We start from the raw sequence: 25,775 nt of genomic DNA on the forward strand, positions 1-25,775 counted from the left end.
CTATTTTTGCTCTATTATAGTGGCCACTATAGTAGACATCGATCAAGTGCACAAGGCTACATGTGTGCAAAAATAACGTTCACTGAGTAAAACATTTAATAATCCCCCCTCACTCACACAAAAGTGTTACGGTCAAGTTCAACACAACAAAAGCAATATCTGTGGACTACACTGAATGTTATTACATTGTACACTTTCTGCCTGTGGACATCTGTTCTGCAATGTGCCAGCAGAGCATGATACCCTTTGGTATAACTGATCTCTTTCAGGCAGAGTACACCTGGCCTACCCCTTTTTATCCACTGTATTGAAAGAGGGAACGTGTCTGGCGTTTCTTTCACCTCTATTGGCATCCAGCATAAGCCAGGCCCAGCTCTAGCTACACTTCATCCCTGAATCCACTTGTTTACCAAGCAACGCTTCATTTTCTCCTAATTCTCTCGTTCTGAAAATTAACCACATACTGTAGAAGGTAAACATTAGTTCACATATAGTAGTTAGTTCGATAACTAGTTAACATTTCACACAAATTGCCAGGGTCCAGTAAGCAACTAACGCGTTGTAACTTGAGGAACAGCAAGGAGTCGTATACCAGTTAATACTATAGCGAATTATTTAGGTTCCTAACGTTAGCTCATCTGATGTTGTAACGTTAGCTAGCTAGCTAGCTGTCTGACTTTATTAGCTAGCTAATTTTCATAGAATAAAGTAAATTATTTGATCATCAAAGTTGGCTAATGTTGCTCAACATTTCTCTGGCTAGCTAACGGAGAATTCGATCCAGCTAGCAATATACTATACAATATACTATGCCAATACTTGTTCCACCACACTTTCTCCCTCACCTCAAACTTTCCAAATACCAGTTGTTTTTCGGTTACAGCTCATGAAGTACACTTCATCACCTTCTCACCCCCGTCTCAGTGGTCAGGCTTCTCACCTACCTTTTCGTTATCGTTCACCGGACGCGCTGCTGTAAATTAACTTGCAAACTGCCGTCGCACCCTACTGCTGTCCTTCCAGAGCGCTGATGCTGTAACTAGTAACGTGGTTGTCTCTGCTCTCTTCAGTCGCGCGCTGAATTCTGTTGTTATGGCAACAATTGGCTGAGCCTTGGATTCCGCCAGTATTGTTCCAAAGACCCCCACCCCCAAAAAAACTTTTCTCAACGGATCTGCACGATTCAAAACGGCGAATTCCGACGAAAGGTGACTCGTTTGCATCCCTGCTATGTAGTCTTATTCATTATGATTTAAAAGGCAAAACTGAGCAGCACTCATACTCTGAGATACTTTTTGGATACGGGTTCTGACCTAATACCATACAGACAGTAGTTCACAGTGGGCTCACCTCAGTGAGACTGTGTGTGGTCCTGTGTTGCTCAGCTGGTTCCTCTGTGGGTTCAGGAGGAGGTGTAGTCTGGTTGTCCTCCATGACCATGGTCCCCTCAGGGTTCCCCAGACCCTCCTCACACCCCTCCTCCTTCACTAGCAGCACTTCTGGACCCTCCTCCTGGAAGAGACAGGTGATACAGATTACACAGACATACACACAGATAATAAACCCACGTTTGACATGGAGTCTTTACCCATCCCCACTACGTTTGAGTCCTATACTGTAGTTACAGAATGACTTCATTGTTGTTAAACCCATCAGATGGACATAAATATGATGTGGGTAAAAATAAGTCAGCTATGATAAGTCAAAAGTCATCAGACAAACCTGACTAAACTATTTTGACGTGTACAGTAGGTGTTTGTTAGTGTGTGGGTGTGTAGGTATATTTAGTAAGTGTATATTAGTTATAAAGTGTGAGATCAGATGTGATGTATACTAAAGAGTCTCAATGAAAGTCTTAATGATAAGTCCAATTATGTTTATTAAACATAAACAAGTGTTAAATACAACATATGAAAATCACACATACATTTTATTATTATATTTTTTTTTTTTACTTGATAAACTGCATTCATTTTCTCATTAGTTGCAAATGAGAACTTGTTCTCAACTAGCCTAACTGGTTAAATAAAGGTGAAATAAAAAAATAAAAAAATAAAATTAAAAGTGTTTTGGGAAAATAATTAAGTAGTTGAATGGAAATAATGAAGTAGGCATTTGTGAACATGATATGTGACTTGCTTTATCATGATCAGTCACATTGATCCCAAAACACAATCGGCGTGTTATACAGTGCTGGAAAAAGGAGAATGTTAGCTTTCTAATGAGACCATCATGAACAACATAATGACCAACACTACTCCTAATTACAAGAACGTTACGTGCCATTACTTGCAGAGTATCACCAAATCATGTTTTTGAGAAAAAAAGTCATTGCAAACTTTGACTGCGTTTAAGACATTTATTCAAATAATGAATAACAACCATTTACTTAATACAAAACAATACATGAAATCCATTGACGAGTGCCCATGTTCTTCTTTTTCACTTACGCTCGCACACACACACACACAAATTACATCTTGCTCCAACTATACAGATATAGTGTCTGTCTACATCGTCTTTGCGCACACACGTACATGTATATGGATACACGTGCACATGTGCACACAATTTTACACATAAACTATATATACAAAAGTATGTGGACACCCCTTCAAATGACTGAATTTGGCTATTTCAGCCACAGCCATTGCTGACAGGTGTATGAAATAAAGCACACTGACATGCAATCTCCATAGACAAACATTGGCAGTAGAATGGCCTTACTCAAGAGCTCAGTAACTTTCAATGTGGCACCGTCATAGGATGCCACATTTCCAACAAGTCAGTTCGTAAAATTTCTGCCCTGCTAGAGCTACCCCTGTCAACTGTAAGTGATGTTATTGTGAAGTGGAAACGTCTAGGAGCAACAGCGCTCAGCCACGAAGTGGTAGGCCACACAAGCTCAAAGAAAACGAGAAGCTCAAAGCATCTGTCCTCAGTTGCAGAACTCACTACCGAGTTCCAAACTGCCTCTGGAAGCAACGTCAGCACAATAACTGTTTGTTGGGAGCTTCATGAAATGGGTTTTCATGGCCGAGCAGCCGCACACAAGCCTAAGATCACCATGCGCAATGCTAAGCGTCGGCTGGAGTGGTGTAAAGCACGGCGTCATTGGACTCTAGAGCAGTGGAAACGCGTTCTCTGGAGTGATGAATCACACTTCACCATCTGGCAGTCCGACAGAAGAATCTGGGTTTGGCAAATGCCAGGAGAATGCTACCTGCCCCAATGCATAGTGCCAATTGTAAAGTTTGGTGGAAAAGGAATAATGGTCTGGGGCTGTGTTTCATGGTTCGGACTAGGCCCCTTAGTTCCAGTGAAGGGAAATCTTAACGCTACAGCATACAATTACATTCTAGACGATTTTGTGCTTCCAACTTTGTGGCAACAGTTGGGGAAGGCCCTTTCCTGTTTCAGCATGACAATGCCCCCATGCACAAAGCGAGGTCCATACAGAAATGGTTTGTCAAGATTGGTGTGGAAGAACTTGACTGGCTTGCACAGAGCCCTGACCTCAACCCCATCAAAACACCTTTGGGATGAATTACAACGCAGACTGTGAGCCAGGCCTAATCGTCTAACATCAGTGCCTGACCTCACTAATGCTCTTGTGGCTGAATCGAAGCAAGTCCCCACAGCAATGTTCCAACATCTAGTGGAAAGCCTTCCCAGAAGAGTGGAGGCTGTTATTGCAGCAAAAGGGGGAGACCAACTCCATATTAATGTCCATGGTTTTGGAATGACATGTTCGTCGAGCAGGTGTCCACATACTTTTGGTAATGTAGTGTACAAGCAACAGATTGAGCTAAAAATGGTCATAGTAAGTCCTGGTCTCTAAGCAACAACTAAAATGAGAAACGTTAAAGAAAATCTGACTACACATGCATGTCACCAGAGAGTAAGGCCTGGCAGTCTCTTTGGATCCGATTCGTGTGGGCTTTGGTTAGAGTCTTTGCCGCTGGCTTGAGCTGACGAACGTTTGGTACAAATATAAGTATCGAGATATAGGAAAACACTCACCATGATCACGCATTAACGTTTTTGTACTAGCACCACACACAGGACTTTGGTCTCAAATGTCAGTAGCACCAGGATGTCTGCCCTCTTAAATCCAGGGATCTGTCCTGGGAGCGGCACCGCGTGGACATCGGCGAAGTTGTTGACATAGTGGACGATTCGCTGAGTGTCCTCGTAGGACAGCACCTGTTTTCTGGCGGAGACGACCACCACACCTCTTTTTCCTTGGAGCCTCACCACGATCCTTAGAACTATAGAACTTTATCACTGCAGTCAGTTTTTTGTAGAAATTCAGACATTTTTAAACATGCCTTTTAAATGTGCTGAAAGGCAATGTATTCTCAGCTGTTTTATTTCTATTCATGATATAGCCTACTACTCATCTTTTCTTAAATACCTCATAAACTTGTTAATACTGGTGCAGCCCCAATAAGAACAGAGGACATCAAGTTGTATTACTCGAATGAAAACTTACGCGTGTCGGAACTTGAATGTTTCTCTGCAGATTTGCTCAAAGAAATATGTCCTCTGATGTTTCCTTTTTGTTAGTTCCGGTTCGAGATGACCGTTTCCTTGCAGAGGTTCATGGAACCAGAGATCTTGCCAATGAGCATTAGATGTTTTTCATCTGAAAAATAAGACAACTAACAATATATAATTTTTTAACATTCAGTCATTGTCGTCATCTATTCTAGCCAATACATTTTAAAGTGATATAAACACGTTCAATAAAACACAAACTACGCAACCTGTACAGATTGAAATGCATGTGTGAATCCCACACACACACATACACACACTTTTACTAGTAGTGAAAATGGGTCAGGTCCGATATAAAGAAATATCATAACTTTATAGATGGCCATTTCATGCATTTATGTAACCTGTCTTTAGGACAAATACCAGCACCCACAGGTCCCATAAGTTACTATCTACATAGCTAGGTTGCATGGGCTACACATCCCCCACTTCACTCTCTCCCCCCAAAGCCACACATTCACTCACTCTCACACACACACAGTTGGCTTTAAAACACTAACAGTTAGCTAGTCAGTCTACGTGTGCCTCATCAGACCCAAACACACTAACAGATAGACAGACACAGACAACATGCACACATTACACACCCACAGCCATATAAACTTGACTACCGGTACTACTTGAATGGCAAGCACTTACCATTGGTGAGTTGGCGAATTCATCTGGTCACGTCTCTTGACCATCTCCTCGGGGGTAAAAACCAAATATCACGGCTTCCCTTTATTGGGCTTGCAAGTGCATCTGAACTCGCAAGCCTTTTCAATTTCTTGCCCAGCACCACTGACATATTTCCCCTCGACCGACTGAAGCACCGTAATTGATGGATCCACCATTAACGGGTGGTCTTCCTCGGTTGCCTCCTCAAGGTGCTCGGCCTCGACTTCAGTGAGGTTGTCTGAGTCGCTTATGGCATTGCTCTGTGGCGCAGGGTCAAAAAGTAGTCGGCAATAAGTTGATGCCACTGATCGTCTGAACCAGCTCCCAGCACAACGTTACTATTTAAAAATCTTGCGATTTCTCTCTCCCGGAAATCCATCAATGCAGTTGAAAGCAAAGTTAGCTAAGGTGTAGGCAGTAGTGACAGTGTAACTACGTATGATGGGTTTTGAAGAGCAAGAGTGTAGCCTTTTCCCGCGGATGATACACTACAGTAGCTTTGATTGGGAAAACAGGAAAATCATCCGATTGAATAGCCTATTGTAGCTTGATTCAAAATATATAGCGAGCAAGCTAGTTTGTAATTCATTCATGATTTCGGAATAGAGGAGGGTTTTGATAGTGCAGATACGCTAGTGCCTCGAAAGCCTGATGTGTTACAAGCTAGCATCCACCGAACGGATGGGAAAGTGCTCCGTTGCTACGTTTCATCCTACGTTTAAAAGATAAAAAACTATATTTATACTGAATTTGGCAATAACACATACAGATGATGAAAGCAAAGACATTGTATTGTTAAAACCAGATGAAACCCCCAAATAGCAAAAAATCTACATTTGGACAAAAACTAAATGTATATGCAAATTAGTAATTGCGACTTCCGACTGATTATGATAGAGCGCGTCACATATAGCCCACACCAGGGATGGGCAACTGGCAGCGACCCTTTTGTCTATGGATTAACCTCCCCCCAAGCTATCTAAACTTGTGGTAATCATGGCCGTCAGATATCATATTAAAAACTGCAAACATTTGTCTCCACCCTATGGCAAAATGCGTATTATTTCCAAACTTGTAGTAATCATGATTTAATTACTGACCTGGGGGCCCTCATTGATCATGGTAGAATTGCATAAAATTACATTAAAAAAATGGCAATCTTCTATCCACCTCATGGCAAAAATGTGTAGAATTGTAGAAAGCTTGCTTAAAAATTGCAACATTTTCTCTACGCCCCATGGCAAAATGTGTAGAATTGCAGGAAATTAACTCTAAAACAAAAAAAATGTTATCTTTGCTAAAATAGCTTTACTTGCAAAATATAGCTTAGGGCCCCCAAAAGGCTAGGGCTAGTTCCGATTTTTTTGTGGCCCCCACCCCCATCAAAGCTGCCCATCCCTGGCCTACACAGTACTAACACAATATGTAACAGACTTTTTAGGCACAAATATGCCTAAAATATATATCACATGTCTGGATGCAATATTCTACCCAGGAATATTCAACACTGAAATCTGCTACTCGCATTATTCCAAATGCATCAGTGGGTCTTTTCTGCTGACAACAATGAAAATGAATCTTTATATTTAATACATCTAAATGTCAGAAGCTATTGAGTGGAATGTTTTTTCTGCTGGTGTATCCTGAGGTAGCTCCTATCTGAGAATCTCTTCCCACAATGCGTACAGGCGAACGGCCTCTCTCCCGTGTGGACCTTCATGTGCATCTTCAGCTGGTGCTGGCGGGTAAATCTCTTCTCACACTGGGGGCAGCTGAATGGTTTCTCCCCTGTGTGGACCCTATGGTGCCTCTTCAGGTCACCAGCCTGGGCGAAGCGCATGTGACACTGGGTACAGCTGAAGGGTTTCACCCCTGTGTGGACCCTCTGGTGCCTCTTCAGGGTGCCAGCCTGGGCGAAGCGCATATGACACTGGGTACAGCTGAATGGTTTCACCCCTGTGTGGATCCTCTGGTGGACCTCCACCTTCTGGAGGCAGCTGAAGCCTTTGTTACAGAACATGCAGAGGAACCGTTTCTCTTTACTATTGCCTGATGTGGCTCCCCCTCCCTGAGTCTGGGCTTTAGCCCTGTCGTTTGAGTTCAATACCTGATCGAAAAGGACACGGCTGTGTAAATCAGAAGACCCCATCGACGTGGACACTTGGTCATGATCCCTGAACGTGTGTAAAGGGGAGTGGGTCGTGACATTTGGATTTGTCTCTAAGCTTCCCCTGTAATTTAAGACATCTCTGCCCTCTGAGTGTCCGTCTCCTAGGTGACTATCTGCATTCCACGTGGGAGGAACGTCGCCCTCCACTTTCATGGTCACTTCATCTACGACCAGACCCTCCCCTTTCTTATTTAGGCACCCTTCAGAGTATACACTACTACTGTACTGGTTCCAGTCCCCTCTAGACAGATCAGTTTGTGTCTCTAAACCCAAGGATATGTTGCCAGGGTCCATCTCTGTAGCATAAGAACAAGATGGATCATCACCACTAGTGTCTAACGAGTTACCATAACCATCTCCACGGGAATTAACCGTTCTCTGGCTCTGTTGAAATACTGGTAAGTACTCTGAGCCGGGAGCAGGAGGACAACCCAGTCTCTTTGGGTCTGATCTGTGGTCACATCCTGTGTGTAAGAGACTGTGTGTTACAGTTAAAGTCTTGGTGTCTGTCTCTGACTTGAGGACGGCGTTCGACATTCCACTGACCTCCATGATGCTGCGTCGGGTCCTTGGCTGTGCTGGGGCAGTGGGGTCTTCTCTGGCTACACGAGGCGCTTCAGCCGTTCCAGTTTGGATGTCTCTGCTGTGCTGTGGGTCCTCCTCTCCTTCAGACCTCTCTAGCTTGACACCAGGATCTTCAGCCTCTGCAGACTGACAAGAAGAGAGGAGGTTATTACCGTTACATTAGTTGAAATGGATAATAATGTGAAGTCTCACAAAGCTCACCTATGGTAGATAAATGAGGATATACATGTAAGTAAGTGAATCGCTGAGGGGAGCATTCTGAAATAAACGGGCCACATTTGATTTTCAAAGTAACACCTTTTTTATGTAATACTATTACACTAACCTCTATCATGATAATGTGCTGGGTTGAGGTTCCACTCCCCTCATCAACAGTGATTGGTTGGTCATCTCTCCATGTATTGTGTCCTGCTGGCTTCACAGAGATCCTGTGGCCTCCAGTGAGATGTCCTTCACCTGAGAGAGTGATTGGGGTAAAAGCAGCGGTTAGGTTAGCTACTGTCAATATTCAACGTCAGTGCTTGACTTGTGCAGGAGCTCACCGGAGCCGAGTACCAGCACATCAAATTTCTACTGCTTCAACTCCTGTTCCTCTTATAGAATATTAGTTCAAAAGTATTGTGGAGATCCTGCACCTATAAATAAGCAGTACCTGCACCCCAAATGAGTACTGGTACCTATTTAAGTCAAGCACTGTCAACGGTATATTGTCCACTATTGACACCGTCTACAATAGGCAAGGATGTAAGGTAACACTTGTCCTAACTTCTTGATATACTATTTACTGATTGATGTATTATGTTCCATGCATCATATTGTTTTCATTTAGTAAATAATGCAGTAAATAATGCAGTAAATCAAGAATCTGGTTAGAAAATGATATTGTTTCTTTGTGCAAGAGAGCTAGTCTGCGTACCAGACGTTTTACCTAACATTACACTCCTTGTCACATCTTTGGAGTACAATGAGTGGAATTAAGTATCTGAACAGAGACAGCAACCAGACTACAAGATAGCTAGCTAACTAAGTAAGTAATCTAATCACGGAAGTTACTGCATACACATACCTCTCTGTCTATGAGGTATACCCAGGGTGGATATTATACGTAATAAGGAATTCCCCTTGACCACGCCCACAAATGTGGGAAAACAAACATTCTTTCCCGTTCACCTTTATTGTAAAAGAGACAACATCGTAGTCTATTTTTTTGTTACACAGAAATAACAAAACATGCCGAAAAGCTTCTGTGTTGTTCAATGCACATGTAACTAGGTCAAAAACCCTGACCTACGGATCGCAATGCTGCCACGTAGAGAAATGCGAGAACAGCCCTTTGGCTTTAGGCAACTCGGCGTGGGAAATGTGGGGACCAGGAGCTCAAGTAGGTTACACGAAGCTTAGTGTGTGGAAAACATGTAATGTTTACGTGCTGCTGAGCGGTTTGTTGCAAACTTTACGTTTTTTCTTTCTACATTTTTAATAACTGTTTTATATTTGTATTTTTCCCCTCGCACGCTTTATCTGGACATGGTTCTACAGGACCTCCACCAGCCGAAGCAAAGTAGCAACATTAACATTATGCCATCTAATTGCAGTAGCTGTATTCATAATATACAGGAGAACTATCGCCTAACATGCTGACCAGGCCGGACATGTCCCGTGTGCGAGCGTTGCAAAATAAATGTAGAAATCCATTTAATTCAATTATTGCACCCACACTGCTAGTGCGTGCCAACGAGCGTCTGCGTTGTCACGGGCTAAAATAGAAGTCATTCCTATTTCTGTCGCAGATCGCGATGCAAGTCCTGCCTCTCCCATCTCCTCATTGGTTATACCCAGGTGGGTGATTGAAAGAAGAACTGTTTTGCCGGTCGTCGTGGTAATAGTATGAAAGTTTAGTTGCCAATCACCATATAAGTTCAAAGATGAAAAAGCATGGAAGGAGGAGAGATGACTATAAACGATTCGGTTGACCGTTTTATATGTGGATTAATTGTCGGAGTAGAGGACCTTGTGCATTTCAGGTAAAATAACAACTCAATGTTTATATCCCAGGACAAATTAGCTAGCATGTGCAAGCTAGCTAGCTAAATTGCCATACATGTTTAATGCTTTTCGACCTGTCCCCAAATTAATGTAATTGGTTCAGAGTTTGTTTTGATATTTTAACCTGCATGTCGTGATCGCGTTTGGTGTGGGGATACAAAATACATTTATGCACGATGGCGCACGCGCGCAGCCGGTTTGGGTTCCGTGTTATGGTGAGTCCAGCTTCAGACGCAATCGTTACACGGAACCCAAACCGGCTGCGCGCGTGCGTCATCGTGCAGTTGCAAGTGCGGTTCGTTGCTCCAGTTGCTCCATTCACCTTCACACCCCTGGGCCAGACTACACTCAATGATAGGACCTACTGAAGAGATGAGTCTTCAATAAAGACTTAAAGGTCGAGACCGAGTCTGCGTCTCTCACATGGATAAGCAGACCATTCCATAAAAATGGAGTTCTATAGGAGAAAGCCCTGCCTCCAGCTGTTTGCTGAGAGATTCTAGGGACAATAAGGAGGTCTGTATCTTGTGACCATAGCGAACGTAGGTATGTATGGCAGGACCAAATCGTAAAGAAAGATAGGAGCAAGCCCATGTAATGCTTTGTAGGTTGACAGTAAAACCTTGAAATCAGCCCTAGCCTTAACAGGAAGTCAATGTAGAGAGGCTAGCACTGGAGTAATATGATCAAATTTGTTTAGCACTAACTTAAGTTTATTTAGTGCTTTATCCGGGTAGCCAGAAAGTAGAGCATTGCAGTAGTCTAATCTAGAAGTGACAGAAGCATGGATTAACCTTACTGCATCATTTTTGGACTGAAAGTTTCTTATTTTTGTAATGTTACGTAGATGGAAAAGGTTTTCCTTGAAATAGTCTTTGCTGCCATCCCCTTCCTTATGTCTGAAACACAGGCTTCCAGGGAGGGCAATTTTGGGGCTTCACCATGTTTCATCAAAATGTACAGCTGTGTATCGTCCGCATAGCAGTGAAAGTTAACATCATGTTTCCGAATGACATCACCAAGAGGTAAAATATATAGTGAAAACAATAGTGGTCCTAAAACGGAACCTTGAGGAACACCGAAACGTACAGTTGATTTGTCAGACACACCATCCACAGAGACAAACTGATATCTTTCCGACAGATAAGATCTAAACCAGGCCAGAACTTGTCCATGTAGACCAATTTGGGTATCCAATCTTTCCAAAAGAATGTCATGATCGATGGTGTCAAAAGCAACACTAAGGTCTAGGAGCACGAGGACAGATGCAGAGCCTTGGTCTGAGGCCATTAAAAGGTAATTTACCACCTTCACAAATGCAGTCTCAGTGCAATAATGGGGTCTGAAACCAGACTGAAGTGTTTCGTATACATTGTTTGTCTTCAGGAAGGCAGTGAGTTGCTGCGCAACAGCTTTTTCTAGCATTTCTGAGAGGAATGGGAAATTCGATCTAGGCCAATTCGTTTTTTTATATTTTCTTGGTCAAGGTTTGTCTTTTTAAAGAGAGGCTTTATTACTGCCACTTTTAGTGAGTTTGGTACACATCTGGTTGATAGGAAGCCCTTTATTATGTTCAACATAGGAGGGCCAAGCACAGGAAGCAGCTCTTTCAGTAGTTTAGTTGGAATAGGCTCCAGTATGCAGCTTTGAAGTTTTAGAGGCCATTACTATTTTCATGAATGTGCCAAGATATATAGAATTAAAGAACTTGAGTGTGCTGACCTGTTGCACCCTCTACAACCACTGATTATTATTATTGACCCTGCTGGTCATCTATGAACGTTTGAACATCTTGGCCATGTACTGTTATAATCTCAACCCAGCACAGGCAGAAGAGGACTGGCCACCCCTCAGAGCCTGGTTCCTCTAGGTTTCTTCCTAAGTTCCTGCCTTTCTAGGGAGTTTTTCCTAGCCACCATGCTTCTACATCTGCATTGCTTGCTTGCTGTTTGGGGTTTTAGGGTGGGTTTCTGTATTGCACTTTGTGACATTGGCTCATGTAAAAAGAGCTTTACAAATACATTTGATTGATTAATCACATGTAAGACATCTAACTTGTTTAGTATAGTCCATTTGTAACTCCACTCACTACTTGTAGGTGTATAGTCTATTTGTTTGTGTTGTTGCTCTTGGCTAGCTTAATGTTCTGGTCGATAGCAAGCTAGCACTCACTCCACTAAATGGCTGCTAGCACATCATGAAAAAGGACATGAGGGAAGCCCTAAAACATTACATAGTGAGAACAGTCTGAAGCAGGCAATGTTAAAAATACATTTTTTAAATGCACTTTTCTTAAATGTAGATTTGTAATTTAAACACCCAGCCACTTTAAAGATACAGGTGTCCTTCCTAAGTCAGTTGCCGGAGGAAAAAAAACGCTCAGGGATTTCACCATGAGGCCAATTGTGACTTTAAAACAGTTACAGCGTTTAATGGTTGTGATGGGAGAAAACTGAGGATGGATGAAAAACATTGTAGTTAGTCCACAATACTAACCTAACTGACAGAGTGAAAAGAAGGAAGCCTGTACAGAATAAAAATATTCAAAAACATGCATCCTGTTTGCAACAAGGCACTGAAGTAATAGTGCAAAATAAATGGCAAAGCTATTAACTTTTTGTCCTCAATACAAAGTGTTATGTTTGGGACAAATCCAACAACACATTACTGAGTACCACTCTCCATATTTTCAAACATAGTGGTGGCTGCATCATGTTATGGGTATGCTTGTAATCATTAAGGGCTGGGGAGTTTTTCAGGATAAAAAAGAAACATAATGGAGCTAAGCACAGGCAAAATCCTAGAGGAGAACCTCGTTCAGCCTGCTTTCCACCAGACACTGGGAGACTAATTCACCATTCAGCTGGACAATAACCTAAAACACAAGGCCAAATCTAGACTGGAGTTGCTTACCAAGAAGACAGTGAATGTTCCTGAGTGGCCGAGTTACAGTTTTGATTTCAATCTACTAGAAAATCTATGGCAAGACCTTAAAAGGGTTGTCTAGCAATGATCAACTACCAATTTGACAGAGCTTGAAGAATTTTGAAAAGAATAATGGGCAAATGTTGCACAATACAGGTGTGGAAAGCTCTTAGAGACTTACTCAAAGATTCACAGTTCTAATTGCTGCCAAAGGAGACTCAGAGGTGTGAATACTTATGTAACTTAGACATTTCTGTATTTCATTATCAAAAAATGTGCAACAAATTGGAAATAACATGTTACAACTTTATCATTACGGGGTATTATGTGTAGATGGTTGAGAAAAAAAATATTTTTAATCCATTTTGAATTCAGCCTGTAACACAACAAAATGTGGAATAAGTCAAGGGGTATGAATACTTTCTGAAGGCAATGTAGGTAACCATAGGTTGTTTTCCCCACAGGCAGGTGTTCTATCTAAAACCGACTTGGACCATCCTATGCAGAGATCTTAGTAAATATTGTATTGTCTCTACCACGCTGCCCAGCCTGGCTGTACTACCTACAGTGAATTCAGAAAGTATTCAGACCCCTTGACTTTTTCCACATTTTGTTATGTTACAGCCTTATTCTAAAATGGATTAATTTGTTTTTTCCCGTCATCAATCTACCCCATAATGACAAAGACAAAACAGGTTTTTAGAAATGCTGGCAAATGTTTTAAAAATAACTGCTGTCACATTAACATACATATTCAGGCCCTTTACTCAGTACTTTGTTGGAACACCTTTGGCAGCAATTACAGCTTCAAGTCTTCTTGGATATGACGCTACAAGCTTGGCACACCTGTATTCGGGGAGTTTCTCCCATTCTTCTCTGCAGATCCTCTCAAGATCTGTCAGGTTGGATGGGGAGTGTCGCTGCCCAGCTATTTTCAGGTCTCTCCAGAGATGTTCGAGTGGGTTTAAGTCCGGGCTCTGGCTGGGCCACTCAAGGACATTGTCCCGAAGCAACTCCTGCCTTGTCTTGGCTGTGTGCTAGGGTCGTTGTCCTGTTGGAAGGTGAACCTTCGCCGCAGTCTGAGGTCCTGAACACTTTGGAGCAGGTTTTCTTCAAGGATCTCTTTACTTTGCTCTGTTCATCTTTCCCTCAATCCTGACTAGTCTCCAAGTCCCTGCCACTGAAAAACATCCCCACAGCATGATGCTGCCACCACCATGCATCACCGTAGGGAGGGTGTCATGTTTCCTCCAGATGCAACACTTGGCATTCAGGACAAAGAGTTCAATCTTGGTTTCATCAGACCAGAGAATCTTGTTTCTCATGGTCTGAGAGACTTTAGGTGTCTTTTGGAAAACTCCAAGTGGGCTGTCATGTGCCTTTCACTGACAAGTGTGTGCCTTTCCAAATCATGTCCAATCAATTGAATTTACCACAGATAGACTCCAATCATATTGAAACATCTCAAGCATGATCACTAGAAACAGGAAGCACCTGAGCTTAATTTCAAGTCTCATAGCAAAGGGTCTGAATACTTAAGTAAATAAGGTATTTCTGTTATATTTTTTATACATTTGCAAAAAATATTAAAAACCTGTTTTCGCTAGTCATTATGGGGTATTGTGTGTAGATTGATGAGGAAAAAAGTTAATTAAATACATTTTAAAATAAGGCTGTAATGTAACAAAATGTGGAAAAAGTCAAGGGGTCTGAATACTTTCCGAATGCACTGTATGCTCCCTCTCAAGATAATACCTTTCTAAACTGCCTATCAAAGCTGTGGAAGACCATCGCCCAAGAACTGCCAGATCCCTACATTTGTTTTTGTTAAATTGTTTTTTGTTTTTAAAGCGACTGTCCGATTCTACTTGTTCTATATACAATATACTGACATAATTCTGGGTAACACATCTGAACATATCTGCATTGGTGAACGAGGTGACAGGCACTACGCTATGAACAGCGACAGGCCATGCATCCTCGTCCTTCGACTAAATGTACCTCTTGCCATTCCTCTGTATCGTTCGACAATCTTGACACTACTGGGACGACTGGCGAGGACGCGCTCTCGCGTTGTCCTTTCTGCGCGCTCCCGTGCCACTTTCGATTCCAGTAGTTTTCTCCGCAATGTCCTGTTTTCTTTCTGGCTTTGCATTATTTCCAAACGAAACACTGTATAGTCGTCGTCTACGAGTTTACAGATCTCTGCCACGGCTGCATTCGCTAGAACCTCCAAGATGGAGGCTATTTGAGTGTGAAAAATCATACAGTTAGCCATTGTTAGCTAGCAAACAAATCCTGCCTCCAACTCGAACTAAACACTACATGGGGTGATAATGTGCAGTTAAATTAATCTGATTTTGAGTTCCAGGATGTTAAAACGTCTAAATAAAACCGCTAACGTGGAAGTTGTTCTAAGTCTTGTTCACTTCCGTTTACTTGTCTGTTTCCGGTGTTGTGCCTAAAAGCTCACCCCTGACAGTCGCATTTCTACAACTGAAGCAACACCTTATGATTGTTAACTCTGAAAGATAGGAATAACAGTAAAGTAACAAGTTATAAAAATGTAATTAAATACACTGATGTAACTGAAAAAATAAGGCAAAAAAAACGTGAATGTCAAATATATTCAATAAACAAAGAAATAAATTGTACCTCAATGCCTCACTGAAGCATGACCTTTGATGTGGTTGTTGGCCATATATTGTTCAGCCTTATATGTGCAGAAGGGGCAGTGATGAAGTCGACTGCTGCTGCATTTTTTAATTTTGGGACTCTCGCCCTCCAATAACACACTAATGTGTCTCTATACATCAAAGAAAATACGCATAGACATAAAAGGCACGATAATTAGAAAGGCATGAAATAAGCAATAGGCATTTCATTTCATTATTGTATATACTATGTGTAGGCTGTGTAGACTCGCTATGTGTAACTTAGGGAATGGCCATCGGCATCAACGATACACATTTAGAGCCAGCCAAACACAACAAGGCATACATTGAAGAAACACAGAACATCAACGATCAAATTGATTACATAACTGTACATATAAACCTAGGCTTACTGCTCAAGTAGGCAAATTTGTCCAAATAAGATTCCCTCATTGTAAGCAATTAGCTAGCTCACATGCAAAAGGGTGCTATTGCTAATTAGCTAGCCTGATTGGGATAGGGGGCAGTATTTTCACGTCCGGATGAAAAGCGTGCCCAAAGTAAACTGCCTGCTACTCAGGCCCAGAAGCTAGGATATGCATATAATTTAGATTTGGATTTGGATAGAAAACACTCTAACGTTTCTAAAACTGTTAAAATAATGTCTGTGAGTATAACAGAACTTATTTGGCAGGCAAAACCCAGAGGACAAACCATCCAGGATTTTTGTTGTTGTTGTTGAGTTCACTGTGTTTTCAATTGGTTTTCTATGGGAACCAAGATTTCTGTGGCACTTGGTTGCAGTTCCTATTGCTTCCACTAGATGTCAACAGTCTTTAGAAATTGGTTGATGTTTTTCTTTAGAGAAATGAAGAAGTACGGCTATTCAGAACGAGGGTGCAGCCTAGTGCACTCTAATGTTTTGGTGCGCACGACCTTTGAACTCGCTTCACTGTGTTTTCGAAGAGTCGATTGTCCGTATTTGAAAAGACAAAGATGTTAACATCATGAGACTCTGTGCTTCCAACTTTGTGGCAACAGTTTGGGGAAGGCCCTTTCCTGTTTCAGCATGACAATGCCCCCATGCACACAGCGAGGTCCATACAGAAATTATTTGTTGAGATCGGTGTGGAAGAACTTGACTGGCCAGCACAGAGCCCTGACCTCAACCCCATATTAAAACCTTTGTGAGGAATTGGAAAACTGACTGCGAGCCAGGCCTAATCGCCCAACATCAGTGCCCGACCTCACTAATGCTCTTGTGGCTGAATGGAAGCAAGTCCCCACAGCAATGTTACAACATCTAGTGGATAGCCTTCCAAGAAGAGAGGAGGCTGTTATAGCAGCAAAGGGAAGGGCCAAAACCAAATGAATGCTGATGATTTTGGAATGAGATGTTCGACGAGCAGGCGTCCACATACTTTTGGTCATGTAGTGTAGTTACAAGCGAAAATGTGGTTACACCCAACTCAGCCAGCTAACAGAAAAATATCCTGCTTTCCTCAGCATACCGCTTGCAATATAACAGGACATGCTCCACAGTCTCTACCTCCCAGTGGTGGAAAAAGTCCCAAATTGTCAAGGCTGTGGGTAACTGGTGAAAGGAGTAAAGTGCAGGAGAGCTGAGATGCGTGGACAAGGTATTTAATACAAGATAACACCAGTATAAGCACAGTACTGCGGTGCGAGAAAAATACCGGTACCACAAAATGAATGGGCGTAATAACAAAACCCGGCAACAAAATACCAGCGGTCAGTAACAGCCTGAACAATAGAACAAACACGCACACAAACATGGGAGAAACCAGAGGGTAAAATAATGAACATGTAATGGGGGAACTGAAACCAGGTGTGTAGAAGACAAAACAAATGGAAAATGAAAAGTGGATTGGCGATGGCTAGAAGGCCGGTGACGTCGACCGCCGAGCACCGCTCGAACAAGGAGGTTTATATAAACCTTAGCCAAATGCATTTAAACTCAGTTTTTCACAATTCCTGACATTTAATCCTAGTAAAAATTCAATTTTTAGGATCACCACTTTATTTTCAGAATATGAAATGTCAGAATAATAGTAGAGAGAATGATTTATTTCAGCTTCTATTTCTTTCATCACATTCCCAGTGGGTCAGAAGTTTACATACACTCAAATAGTATTTGGTAGCATTGCCTTTAAATTGTTTTACTTCGGTCAAACGTTTCGGGCAGCCTTCCACAAGCTTCCCACAATACGTTTTGGCCCATTCCTCCTGACAGAGCTGGTGTAACTGAGTCAGGTTTGTAGGCCTCCTTGCTCTTACATGCTTTTTCAGTTCTGCCCACACATTTTCTATAGGATGAGGTCAGGGCTTTGTGATGGCCACTGCAATACCTTGACTTTCTTGTCCTTAAGCCATTTTTCCACAACTTTGAAAGTATGCTTGGGGTCATTGTCCATTTAGAAGACCCATTTGCGACCAAGCTTTAACTTCCTGACTGATGTCTTGAGATGTTGCTTCAATATATTCACATAATTTTCCTTTCTCATGATGCGATCTATTTTGTGAAGTGCACCAGACCCTCCTGCAGCAAAGCACCCCCACAACATGATGCTGCCACCCCCGAGCTTCACGGTTGGTATGGTGTTCTTTGGCTCGCAAGCCTCCCCCTTTTGCCTCCAAACATAACAATGGTCATTATGGCCAAACTGTTCTATTTTTGTTTCATCAGACCAGAGGACATTTCCCCAAAAAGTACGATTTTTGTCCCCATGTGCAGTTGTTAACCGTAGTCTGGCTTTTATATGGTGGTATGGAGCAGTGGCTTCTTCCTTGCTGAGCGGCTTTTCAGGTTACTGTGGATATAGATACTTTTGTACCTGTTTCCTCCAGCATCTGCACAATGTCCTTTGCTGTTGTTCTAGGATTGATTTGCACTTTTCGCACCAAAGTACGTTCATTTCTAGGAGACAGAACGTCTCCTTCCTGAGCGGTATGACAGCTGCGTGGTCCCATGGTGTTTATACTTGCGTACTATTGTTTGTACAGATGAACGTGGTACCTTCAGGCGTTTGGAAATTGCTCCCAAGGATGAACCAGACTTGTGGAGGTCTACAAATTTTTTTCTGAGGTCTTGGCTGATTTCTTTTGATTTTCCCATGATGTCAAGCAAAAGGCACTGAGTTTGAAGGTAGGCCTTGAAATACATCCACAGGTACACCTCCAATTGACTCAAATGATGTCAATTAGCCTATCAGAAGCTTCTAAAGCCATGACATAATTTTCTGGAATTTCCCAAGCTGTTTAAAGGCACAGTCAACTTAGTGTATGTAAACTTCTGACCCACTGGAATTGTGATACAGTGAATTATAAGTGAAATAATCTGTCTGTAAACAATTGTTGGAAAAATTACTTGTGTCATGCACAAAGTAGATGTCCTAACCGACTTGCCAAAACTATAGTTTGTTAACAAGAAATTTGTGGAATGGTTGAAAAATGAGTTTTAATGACTCCAACCTAAGTGTATGTAAACTTCCGACTTCAACTGTACGCGCAATGCTGTCGATAGGTCCGCCAAATAAAAATGTGATTCACACTTTTTTTTTTATAAAATCATTTTCTAACAGTTGATTTTTCAACGGGGCTATACATTTGGGTGAGGTTTTTTATCGCCTGAGTAGCCTCATTTCACTGCCAAAAAATTAAATGAAACCATCTAGTGTTCAGCGAAATAACACAATGTCAAATACAGGTAGCCTAGTCAAATGATTAACATCCAATCACATTAACCGTACTCTCTCGCGGGAATTCCACTAACGGTCCGTATGTAGCCAAACGTAGCTGCTGCTTATTCCCTTTGCTCAAAAATTTATTAATGGTTAAAAAAAGTAAGGCCCGCGTCCATAGAGACACATACCAGCTCTACTAGTAGTACTGCTACGACCTGTACCTGTCGACAACACAAGTTGTTTTGCTTCCACGAGCACATCCAATGCTAGCATCAGTAATTCTACATTTGTTGTTAGCTCAGCTAGCATGGACACTGACAGTTGTGAATCTGATGCAGCTGAACAACAGACAGGGACGTTGGACCATTGAAGAGGCGCAAATAAGATAAGAACTACATTTATTTGGGGTTCCCTTATATTGGGAGTAGTGCCTTTCCTCAGCCACAGTGTGTTATATGTACAAAAGTACTATCTCACAACTCGATTACACCACCCTGCGCAGACATTTTGAAACAAAACATGCCAATTTGAAAAATAAGCCACAGGAGTTTTTGGAGCAAGAATTAAGACGACTTTCGATTAGTAAGACGTATAAAAGCAACAGATACCATTAATAAGAAGGGGCTAGAAGCGTCTTATATGTTGAGCTACCGAGTGGCTAGGACAGGCAAGACCCATACTATTGTGGAGGACTTAATTCTTCCTGTTGCCGTGGATATGGCTGGGACAATGCTGGGGGAAAAGGCCCAAAAAACTATACAGACAATGCCTCGATCAAACAACACTGTTTCACAACGCATCAGTGACATGGCAGGAGATGTTTTGAAACAATTACTGCTTCGCATACAAGCCAGTGAATTATATGCGTTACAGCTGGATGAGTCAACAGACATGGCGGGCCTGGCACAGCTCCTGGTATATGTCCGTTACGTTTATGGGGAGTCAGTTAACGAAGACATCCTCTTCTGCAAACTACTGGAAACTAAGACAACAGGAGAGGATATTTTTAAAGTACTGGACAGCTTTGTGACATCAAATGGACTTTGGTGGTCAAGATGTGTTGGCATCTGTACTGATGGCGCAAAAGCCATGACAGGGAGACATAGTGGAGTGGTAACACACGTGCAAGCAGTTGCTCCCAACGCCACTTGGGTACACTGCAGCATCAACCAAGAGGCTCTTGCTGCCAAGGGAATGCCTGACAGCTTGAAAGACGTTTTGGACACTACAATGAAAATGGTTAACTTTGTTAAAGCAAAGCCCCTGAAATCGTTTGTATTTTCTGCATTATGCAATGATATGGGCAGCAACCATGTAACACTTTTACAACATACAGAAGTGCACTGGTTATCAAGGGGCAAAGTATTGACACATTTTTTTAAATTGAGAGGCAAGCTTAAAGTTTTCTTTACTGACCATAATTTTCACTTGTCTGACCACTTCCATGATGAGTTTCTCACTTGACTGGCCTATCTCGGTGATGTTTTTTCTCGCCTGAATGATCTGAATCTAGGATTACAGTGACTCTCCGCAACTATATTCAATGTGCGGGACAAAATTGAGGCTATGATTAAGAAGTTGGAGCTCTTCTTCGTCTGCATTAACAAGGACAACACACAGGTCCTTACATCATTGTATGACTTTTTGTGTGCAAATGAACTCAAGCTTACGGACAATGTCAAATGTGATATAGCGAAGCACCTGAGTTAGTTGGGTGCGCAATTACGCTGGTACTTTCCAGAAACGGATGACACAAACAACTGAATTAATTTTCCCTTTCATGCCCTGGCTCCAGTCCACTTACTGATATCTGAACAAGAGAGCCTCATCAAAATTGCAACAAGTGGTCCTGTGAAAATGTAATTTAATCAGAAGCCACTCCCAGATTTCTGGATTGGGCTGCGCTCAGAGTATCCTGCCTTGGCAAATCGTGCTGTTAAGTCACTGTTGCCCTTTGCAACCACGTACCTATGTGTCACGACTTCCGCCGAAGTCGGGTCCTCTCCTTGTTCGGGCGGCGCTTGGCGGTCGGCGTCGCCGGTCTTCTAGCCATCATCGATCCACTTTTCATTTTCCATTTGTTTTGTCTTGTTTTCCTCACACCTGGTTTCAATCCCCTCAATCACTTGTTGTGTATTTAACCCTCTGTTCTCCCCATGTCTTTGTGTGGGATTGTTTATTGTTTTATGTATGCGCACGTTAGACTGGTTACGTTGGGTTATGTCAACCCGTATTGTATTTCGTGTTCGTTGTGCTGTGTGTTTTTGGTTCGCCAAAATTAAAGGCTCCGTTTGCTACCCAATATCTGCCCTCCTGTGCCTGACTCCCATACAGCCATTTACGCATACCTGACATGATGTGAGAGTGGATTCTTGGCCCTCACTAGCATGAAAACTAAATACAGGTACAGACTGTGTGTGGAAAATTATTTAAGACTGAGACTCTCCAATACAACCCAACATTGCAGAGCTATGTGCATCCTTTCCAGCACATCCTTCTCATTAACCTGTGGTGAGTTATTCACAATTTTTGATGAACAAATAAGGTTTTATATGTAAGATGGCTAAATAAAGAGCAAAATTACTGATTATTATTTGTGCCCTGGCCATATTAGAGCTCTTTGACACTTCCCACGAGCCGGGTTGTGGCAAAAACGTACACTCATTCTTATGTTTAATGAATGTATCATATAGTGTGTGTGTAGCAGGCTTACAATGATGGCAAAAAACTATATTTGAGAGCGCGCTGACCCTAGTGCTAGAGGGGGTACGCAGCTGGAGGTTGAATGTTTGAAGGGGTACGGGACTATAAAAAGTTTGGGAACCACTGCCTAAATAGAAAGTTAGTCAAGTAGACGTGAAAGTCACCCAGTAAAATATTACTTGAGTAAAAGTCTAAAAGTATTTGGTTTTAAATATACTTAAGTATCAAAAGTAAATTTAATTTCTAAAATATACTTATCTAAAGTAAAAGTATAAATAATTTTAAATTCCTTGTATTAAGCAAACCAAATGGCACAATTTCTTGTTTTAAAAATGTTTTTAAAACACGAAGACATTATTTACAAAAGATGCATGTGTGTTTAGTGAGTCCGCCAGAACATAGGCAGTAGGGATGACCATGTGTTCTCTTAATAAGTGCATGAATTTCACAATTTTCCTGTTCTGCTAATCCTTAAAAATGTAGTGAGTACTTTTGGGTGTCAAGGAAAATGTATGGAGTAAAAAGTACAATATTTTCTTTAGGAATGTAGTTAAGTAAAAATTGTCAAAAATATAAATAGTAAAGTACAGATACCCCTAAAAAAAATTCTTAAGTCTACTTTCAAGTATTTTTACTTAAGTAGTTTACACTACTGCTACCTCCCCACATTCCTCATACTTGCTATCTGGGTATTTCCCCACTAACAATAACCCACTTCCCAATCCACAATGACCCAACCTCAGCCTTGTCAACAGAACCCCACCCCTCCTTTCACTCCCAGATACCAACTGACCTTTCTCACAGAATTCTGGATAGAGAAAAACTGCCTTCTTAGCTCCTCTCTCTCCCACTCACGTTGCCACTCCTGTCTCAACCCCTCTGCTTTGATGCTCATACATTCCATCCCTGCTTGGGCCTCTGCTGTTTTTATTGTATATTAATGATATGAAAGATGCTTGTTCTTGCTGTGTTTTTCTTTATGTGGATGACTCTACACTTCTAGTGTCTCACGAAAGTAAAACTATGTTGGAGAGCATACTTAGCACAGAGCTTACTAACATTAGCAAATGGCTTGGAGATAATAAGCTATCTCTGCACTTAGGGAAAACTGAAGCAATTATTTTTGGATCCAGACCTAAATTGTGTAGGTCGTCTGAAATCAGAGTGGAGTTAGGGGGTGAGGTGCTGACTATTAAAACCTCTGTTAGCTACTTGGGATGTATCCTTGATGGAAGCTTGGGAGGTGTAAGCATGGCCAATAAGGTGCTAGGGAAGGTTAATGCCAGGACTAAGTTTTTGCCTAGAAAGTCCAAGCTGCTTGATAAGGACTCCATTAAAGTGCTAGCTACTGCCCTCATTCAATGCCATTTTGACTATGCTAGTACTTCCTGGTTTGGGGGCTTATCTAAACTTATGAAGGGAAGCTCCAGATAGCCCAGAATAAGCTGATCAGGGTAGTATTGAAGGTGAGTCCACATACTCACATAGGCAGGAGCTGCTTTCAGGAACTAAACTGGCTGCCTGTTGAGGCTAGGGTGTCCCAGATTAGACTAGGTTTGGTTTACAGGAGTACTTATGGTCCTGCGCCCAGCTATCTAAGTGATTACTTTCCTCGTGTTAGGGATGCACACAATCACAGCACCAGATCAGGTGTTGCTGATGTGTGCTTATACAGGTTCAGGAGTAATGCTGGGAAAGGTACTTTCTTGTATACGGGAGCCTCAGAATGGAATGAGTTGCCTCTGCCTATAAAAACAATGTCCTCTCTGGACAGTTTTAAAAATAAAGTAAAAATATGTTTGATGTCTTCTGTGCCCATATGAATAACCCCTATGATGTAACTGGAATGATGAGATAGATGTTCTTCTTTTATGTTTTTGTGTTATTATTTCAATGCCATACTGTGTTCGATCTTGTCTAGCCATCTTGTCTCAATGGAAATAAGTCCCAGACTTTATTGTGTGTTATCCTCGATGATTTTATTAATGTGCATGATATGGCTTTTAAGTTTTATGTGTGCTTGTTTTTTAAAATGGTCGAATTAATAAAGTAAACTAAACTAAATCCCCCCTAATGGGACCACAACATCTACCTCCTCCCTCTTCAGAGCTACCTTATCTGCTGCCTCATTTCCTACTACCCCAACATGAGCTGAGACCCACAGAAAACCGACCTTACACCCTTTCTGCCCCACCTTATAAAGTGTCAACAGCTCTATTATCAGGTCTGGGTGTGCCTTTGACTTCCCTTCTCTCAGTGTCCAGCAGACTTCTTCTTCTTTGTTTTTTTTATGGCGAACTAGCCTCAAAAGGTGTATTGTCACCATTAACTAGATGGGGGTACAAAAGAAAAGTAAATTCCATACAGCGAAGGGAACATTCATATTTAAGCTGCAATATGTAACTTTTTGGGCGACCCAACCAAATTCGCATAGAAATATGAGTTATAGATCCACCATTGTCATTGAAAACATGTCTAAGAATTGGTAGATCGGTTCTATGTGTGCTATTTCTATGCTTCTCATTCTTAAGTTTATTTTTGTCTTCTTTTACTTTCAGTTTTGTACACCAGCTTCAAACAGCTGAAAATACAATATTTGTGGTTATGGGAAATATATTTCACAGCGGTTTAGATGATATAATGATTCTCTACACTCTAGACATTTTCTTCTTTAAAGTTGCTGGCCCTGTAATCGCCAAGCCTATCTCTGACCTTCTTAACCTGTCTCTCCTCTCTAGGAAGGTTCCCATTGCTTGGAAGGCAGGCACGGTTAGTCCTTAGGGTAGGAAAAACTTGTCAATAATCAACTGACTGGCTTTCTTGATGTCTATAGTATTCTCTCTGGTATGCAATCTGGTTTCCGCTCAGGTTATGGATGTGTCACTGCAACCTTAAAGGTCCTCAATGATGTCACCATTGCCCTTGATTCTAAGCAATGTTGTGCTGCTATTTTTTTTACTTTGACAATTCTTTTGATACGGTAGACCATTCCATTCAATACATAAGGAGTATTGGTATCTCTGAGGGGGCTTTGGCCTGGTTTGCTAACTACCTCTCTCAAAGAGTGTAGTGTATAAAGTCAGAACATCTGCTGTCTCAGGCACTGCCTGTCACCAAGGGAGTACCCCAAGGCTCGATCCTAGGCCCCACGCTCTTCTCAATTTACATCAACAACATAGCTCAGGCAGTAGGAAGCTCTCATCCATTTATATGCAGATGATACAGTCTTATACTCAGCTGGGCCCTCCCTGGATTTTGTGTTAAACACTCTGCAACTAAGATTTCCTAATGTCCTACAAGTTTACTCTGCCCTTAACCTTGTTTTGAACACCTCCAAAACAAAGATCATGTGGTTTTGTAAGAAGAATGCCCTCTCCCCACCGGTGTGATTTACTACCTCTCAGGGTTTAGAGCTTGAGGTAGTCACCTCATACAAGTACTTGGGAGTATGGCTAGACAGTACACTGTCCTTCTCTCAGCACATATCAAAGCTGCAGGCTAAGGTTACATCTCCACTTGGTTTACTCTATCGTAATCGTTCCTCTTTCACCCCAGCTGCCAAACTAATCCTGATTCAGATGACCATCCTACCCATGCTAGATTACGGAGACATAATTTATAGATCGGCAGGTAAGGGTGCTCTTGAGCGGCTAGATGTTCTTTACCATTCGGCCATCTGATTTGCCACCAATGTTCCGTATAGGACACATCACTGCACTCCATACTCTTCTGTAAACTGGTCATCTCTGTATACCCGTCGCAAGACCCACT

General features: G+C 41.9%; 4 protein-coding genes across 6 annotated transcripts in view; 1 reads left to right on the top strand and 3 right to left on the bottom strand.

Moving 5' to 3' along the window:
• Nucleotides 1-25,775, top strand: part of LOC106610073 (zinc finger protein 214) — an 844,054-nt gene that overhangs the window by 598,394 nt on the left and 219,885 nt on the right. The window lies entirely within an intron of this gene.
• LOC106610081 (zinc finger and SCAN domain-containing protein 2) overlaps nucleotides 1-25,775 on the bottom strand; it is a 482,712-nt gene that overhangs the window by 92,989 nt on the left and 363,948 nt on the right. The window lies entirely within an intron of this gene.
• Nucleotides 1-25,775, bottom strand: part of LOC106610126 (oocyte zinc finger protein XlCOF8.4) — a 32,090-nt gene that overhangs the window by 2,466 nt on the left and 3,849 nt on the right. The window lies entirely within an intron of this gene.
• On the bottom strand, nucleotides 5,991-15,426 carry LOC123723799 (zinc finger protein 19). The gene is made up of 3 exons (XM_045723178.1): nucleotides 14,945-15,426; nucleotides 8,298-8,428; nucleotides 5,991-8,098 (listed from the first exon to the last, which is right to left on the bottom strand). Exons 1-3 carry the CDS (start codon nucleotides 15,219-15,221, stop codon nucleotides 6,827-6,829), a joined length of 1,680 nt encoding a protein of 559 aa, XP_045579134.1. The 5' UTR covers nucleotides 15,222-15,426; the 3' UTR covers nucleotides 5,991-6,826.

Source organism: Salmo salar, chromosome ssa08, assembly GCF_905237065.1.
Source record: "Salmo salar chromosome ssa08, Ssal_v3.1, whole genome shotgun sequence".
In the NCBI taxonomy this organism is placed as follows: domain Eukaryota; kingdom Metazoa; phylum Chordata; class Actinopteri; order Salmoniformes; family Salmonidae; genus Salmo; species Salmo salar.

Bases quoted from the DNA above. Each gene is read 5' to 3' on its own strand.
- LOC123723799 (XM_045723178.1), bottom strand. From the start codon at position 15,221: ATGGCTAACTGTATGATTTTTCACACTCAAATAGCCTCCATCTTGGAG. The intron at 8,429-14,944 runs GTACATTTAGTC...TCACTCTCTCAG, and splicing joins ATACAGAGGAATGGCAAGAG to GTGAAGGACATCTCACTGGA. The intron at 8,099-8,297 runs GTTAGTGTAATA...TCTTCTTGTCAG, and splicing joins AGCACATTATCATGATAGAG to TCTGCAGAGGCTGAAGATCC.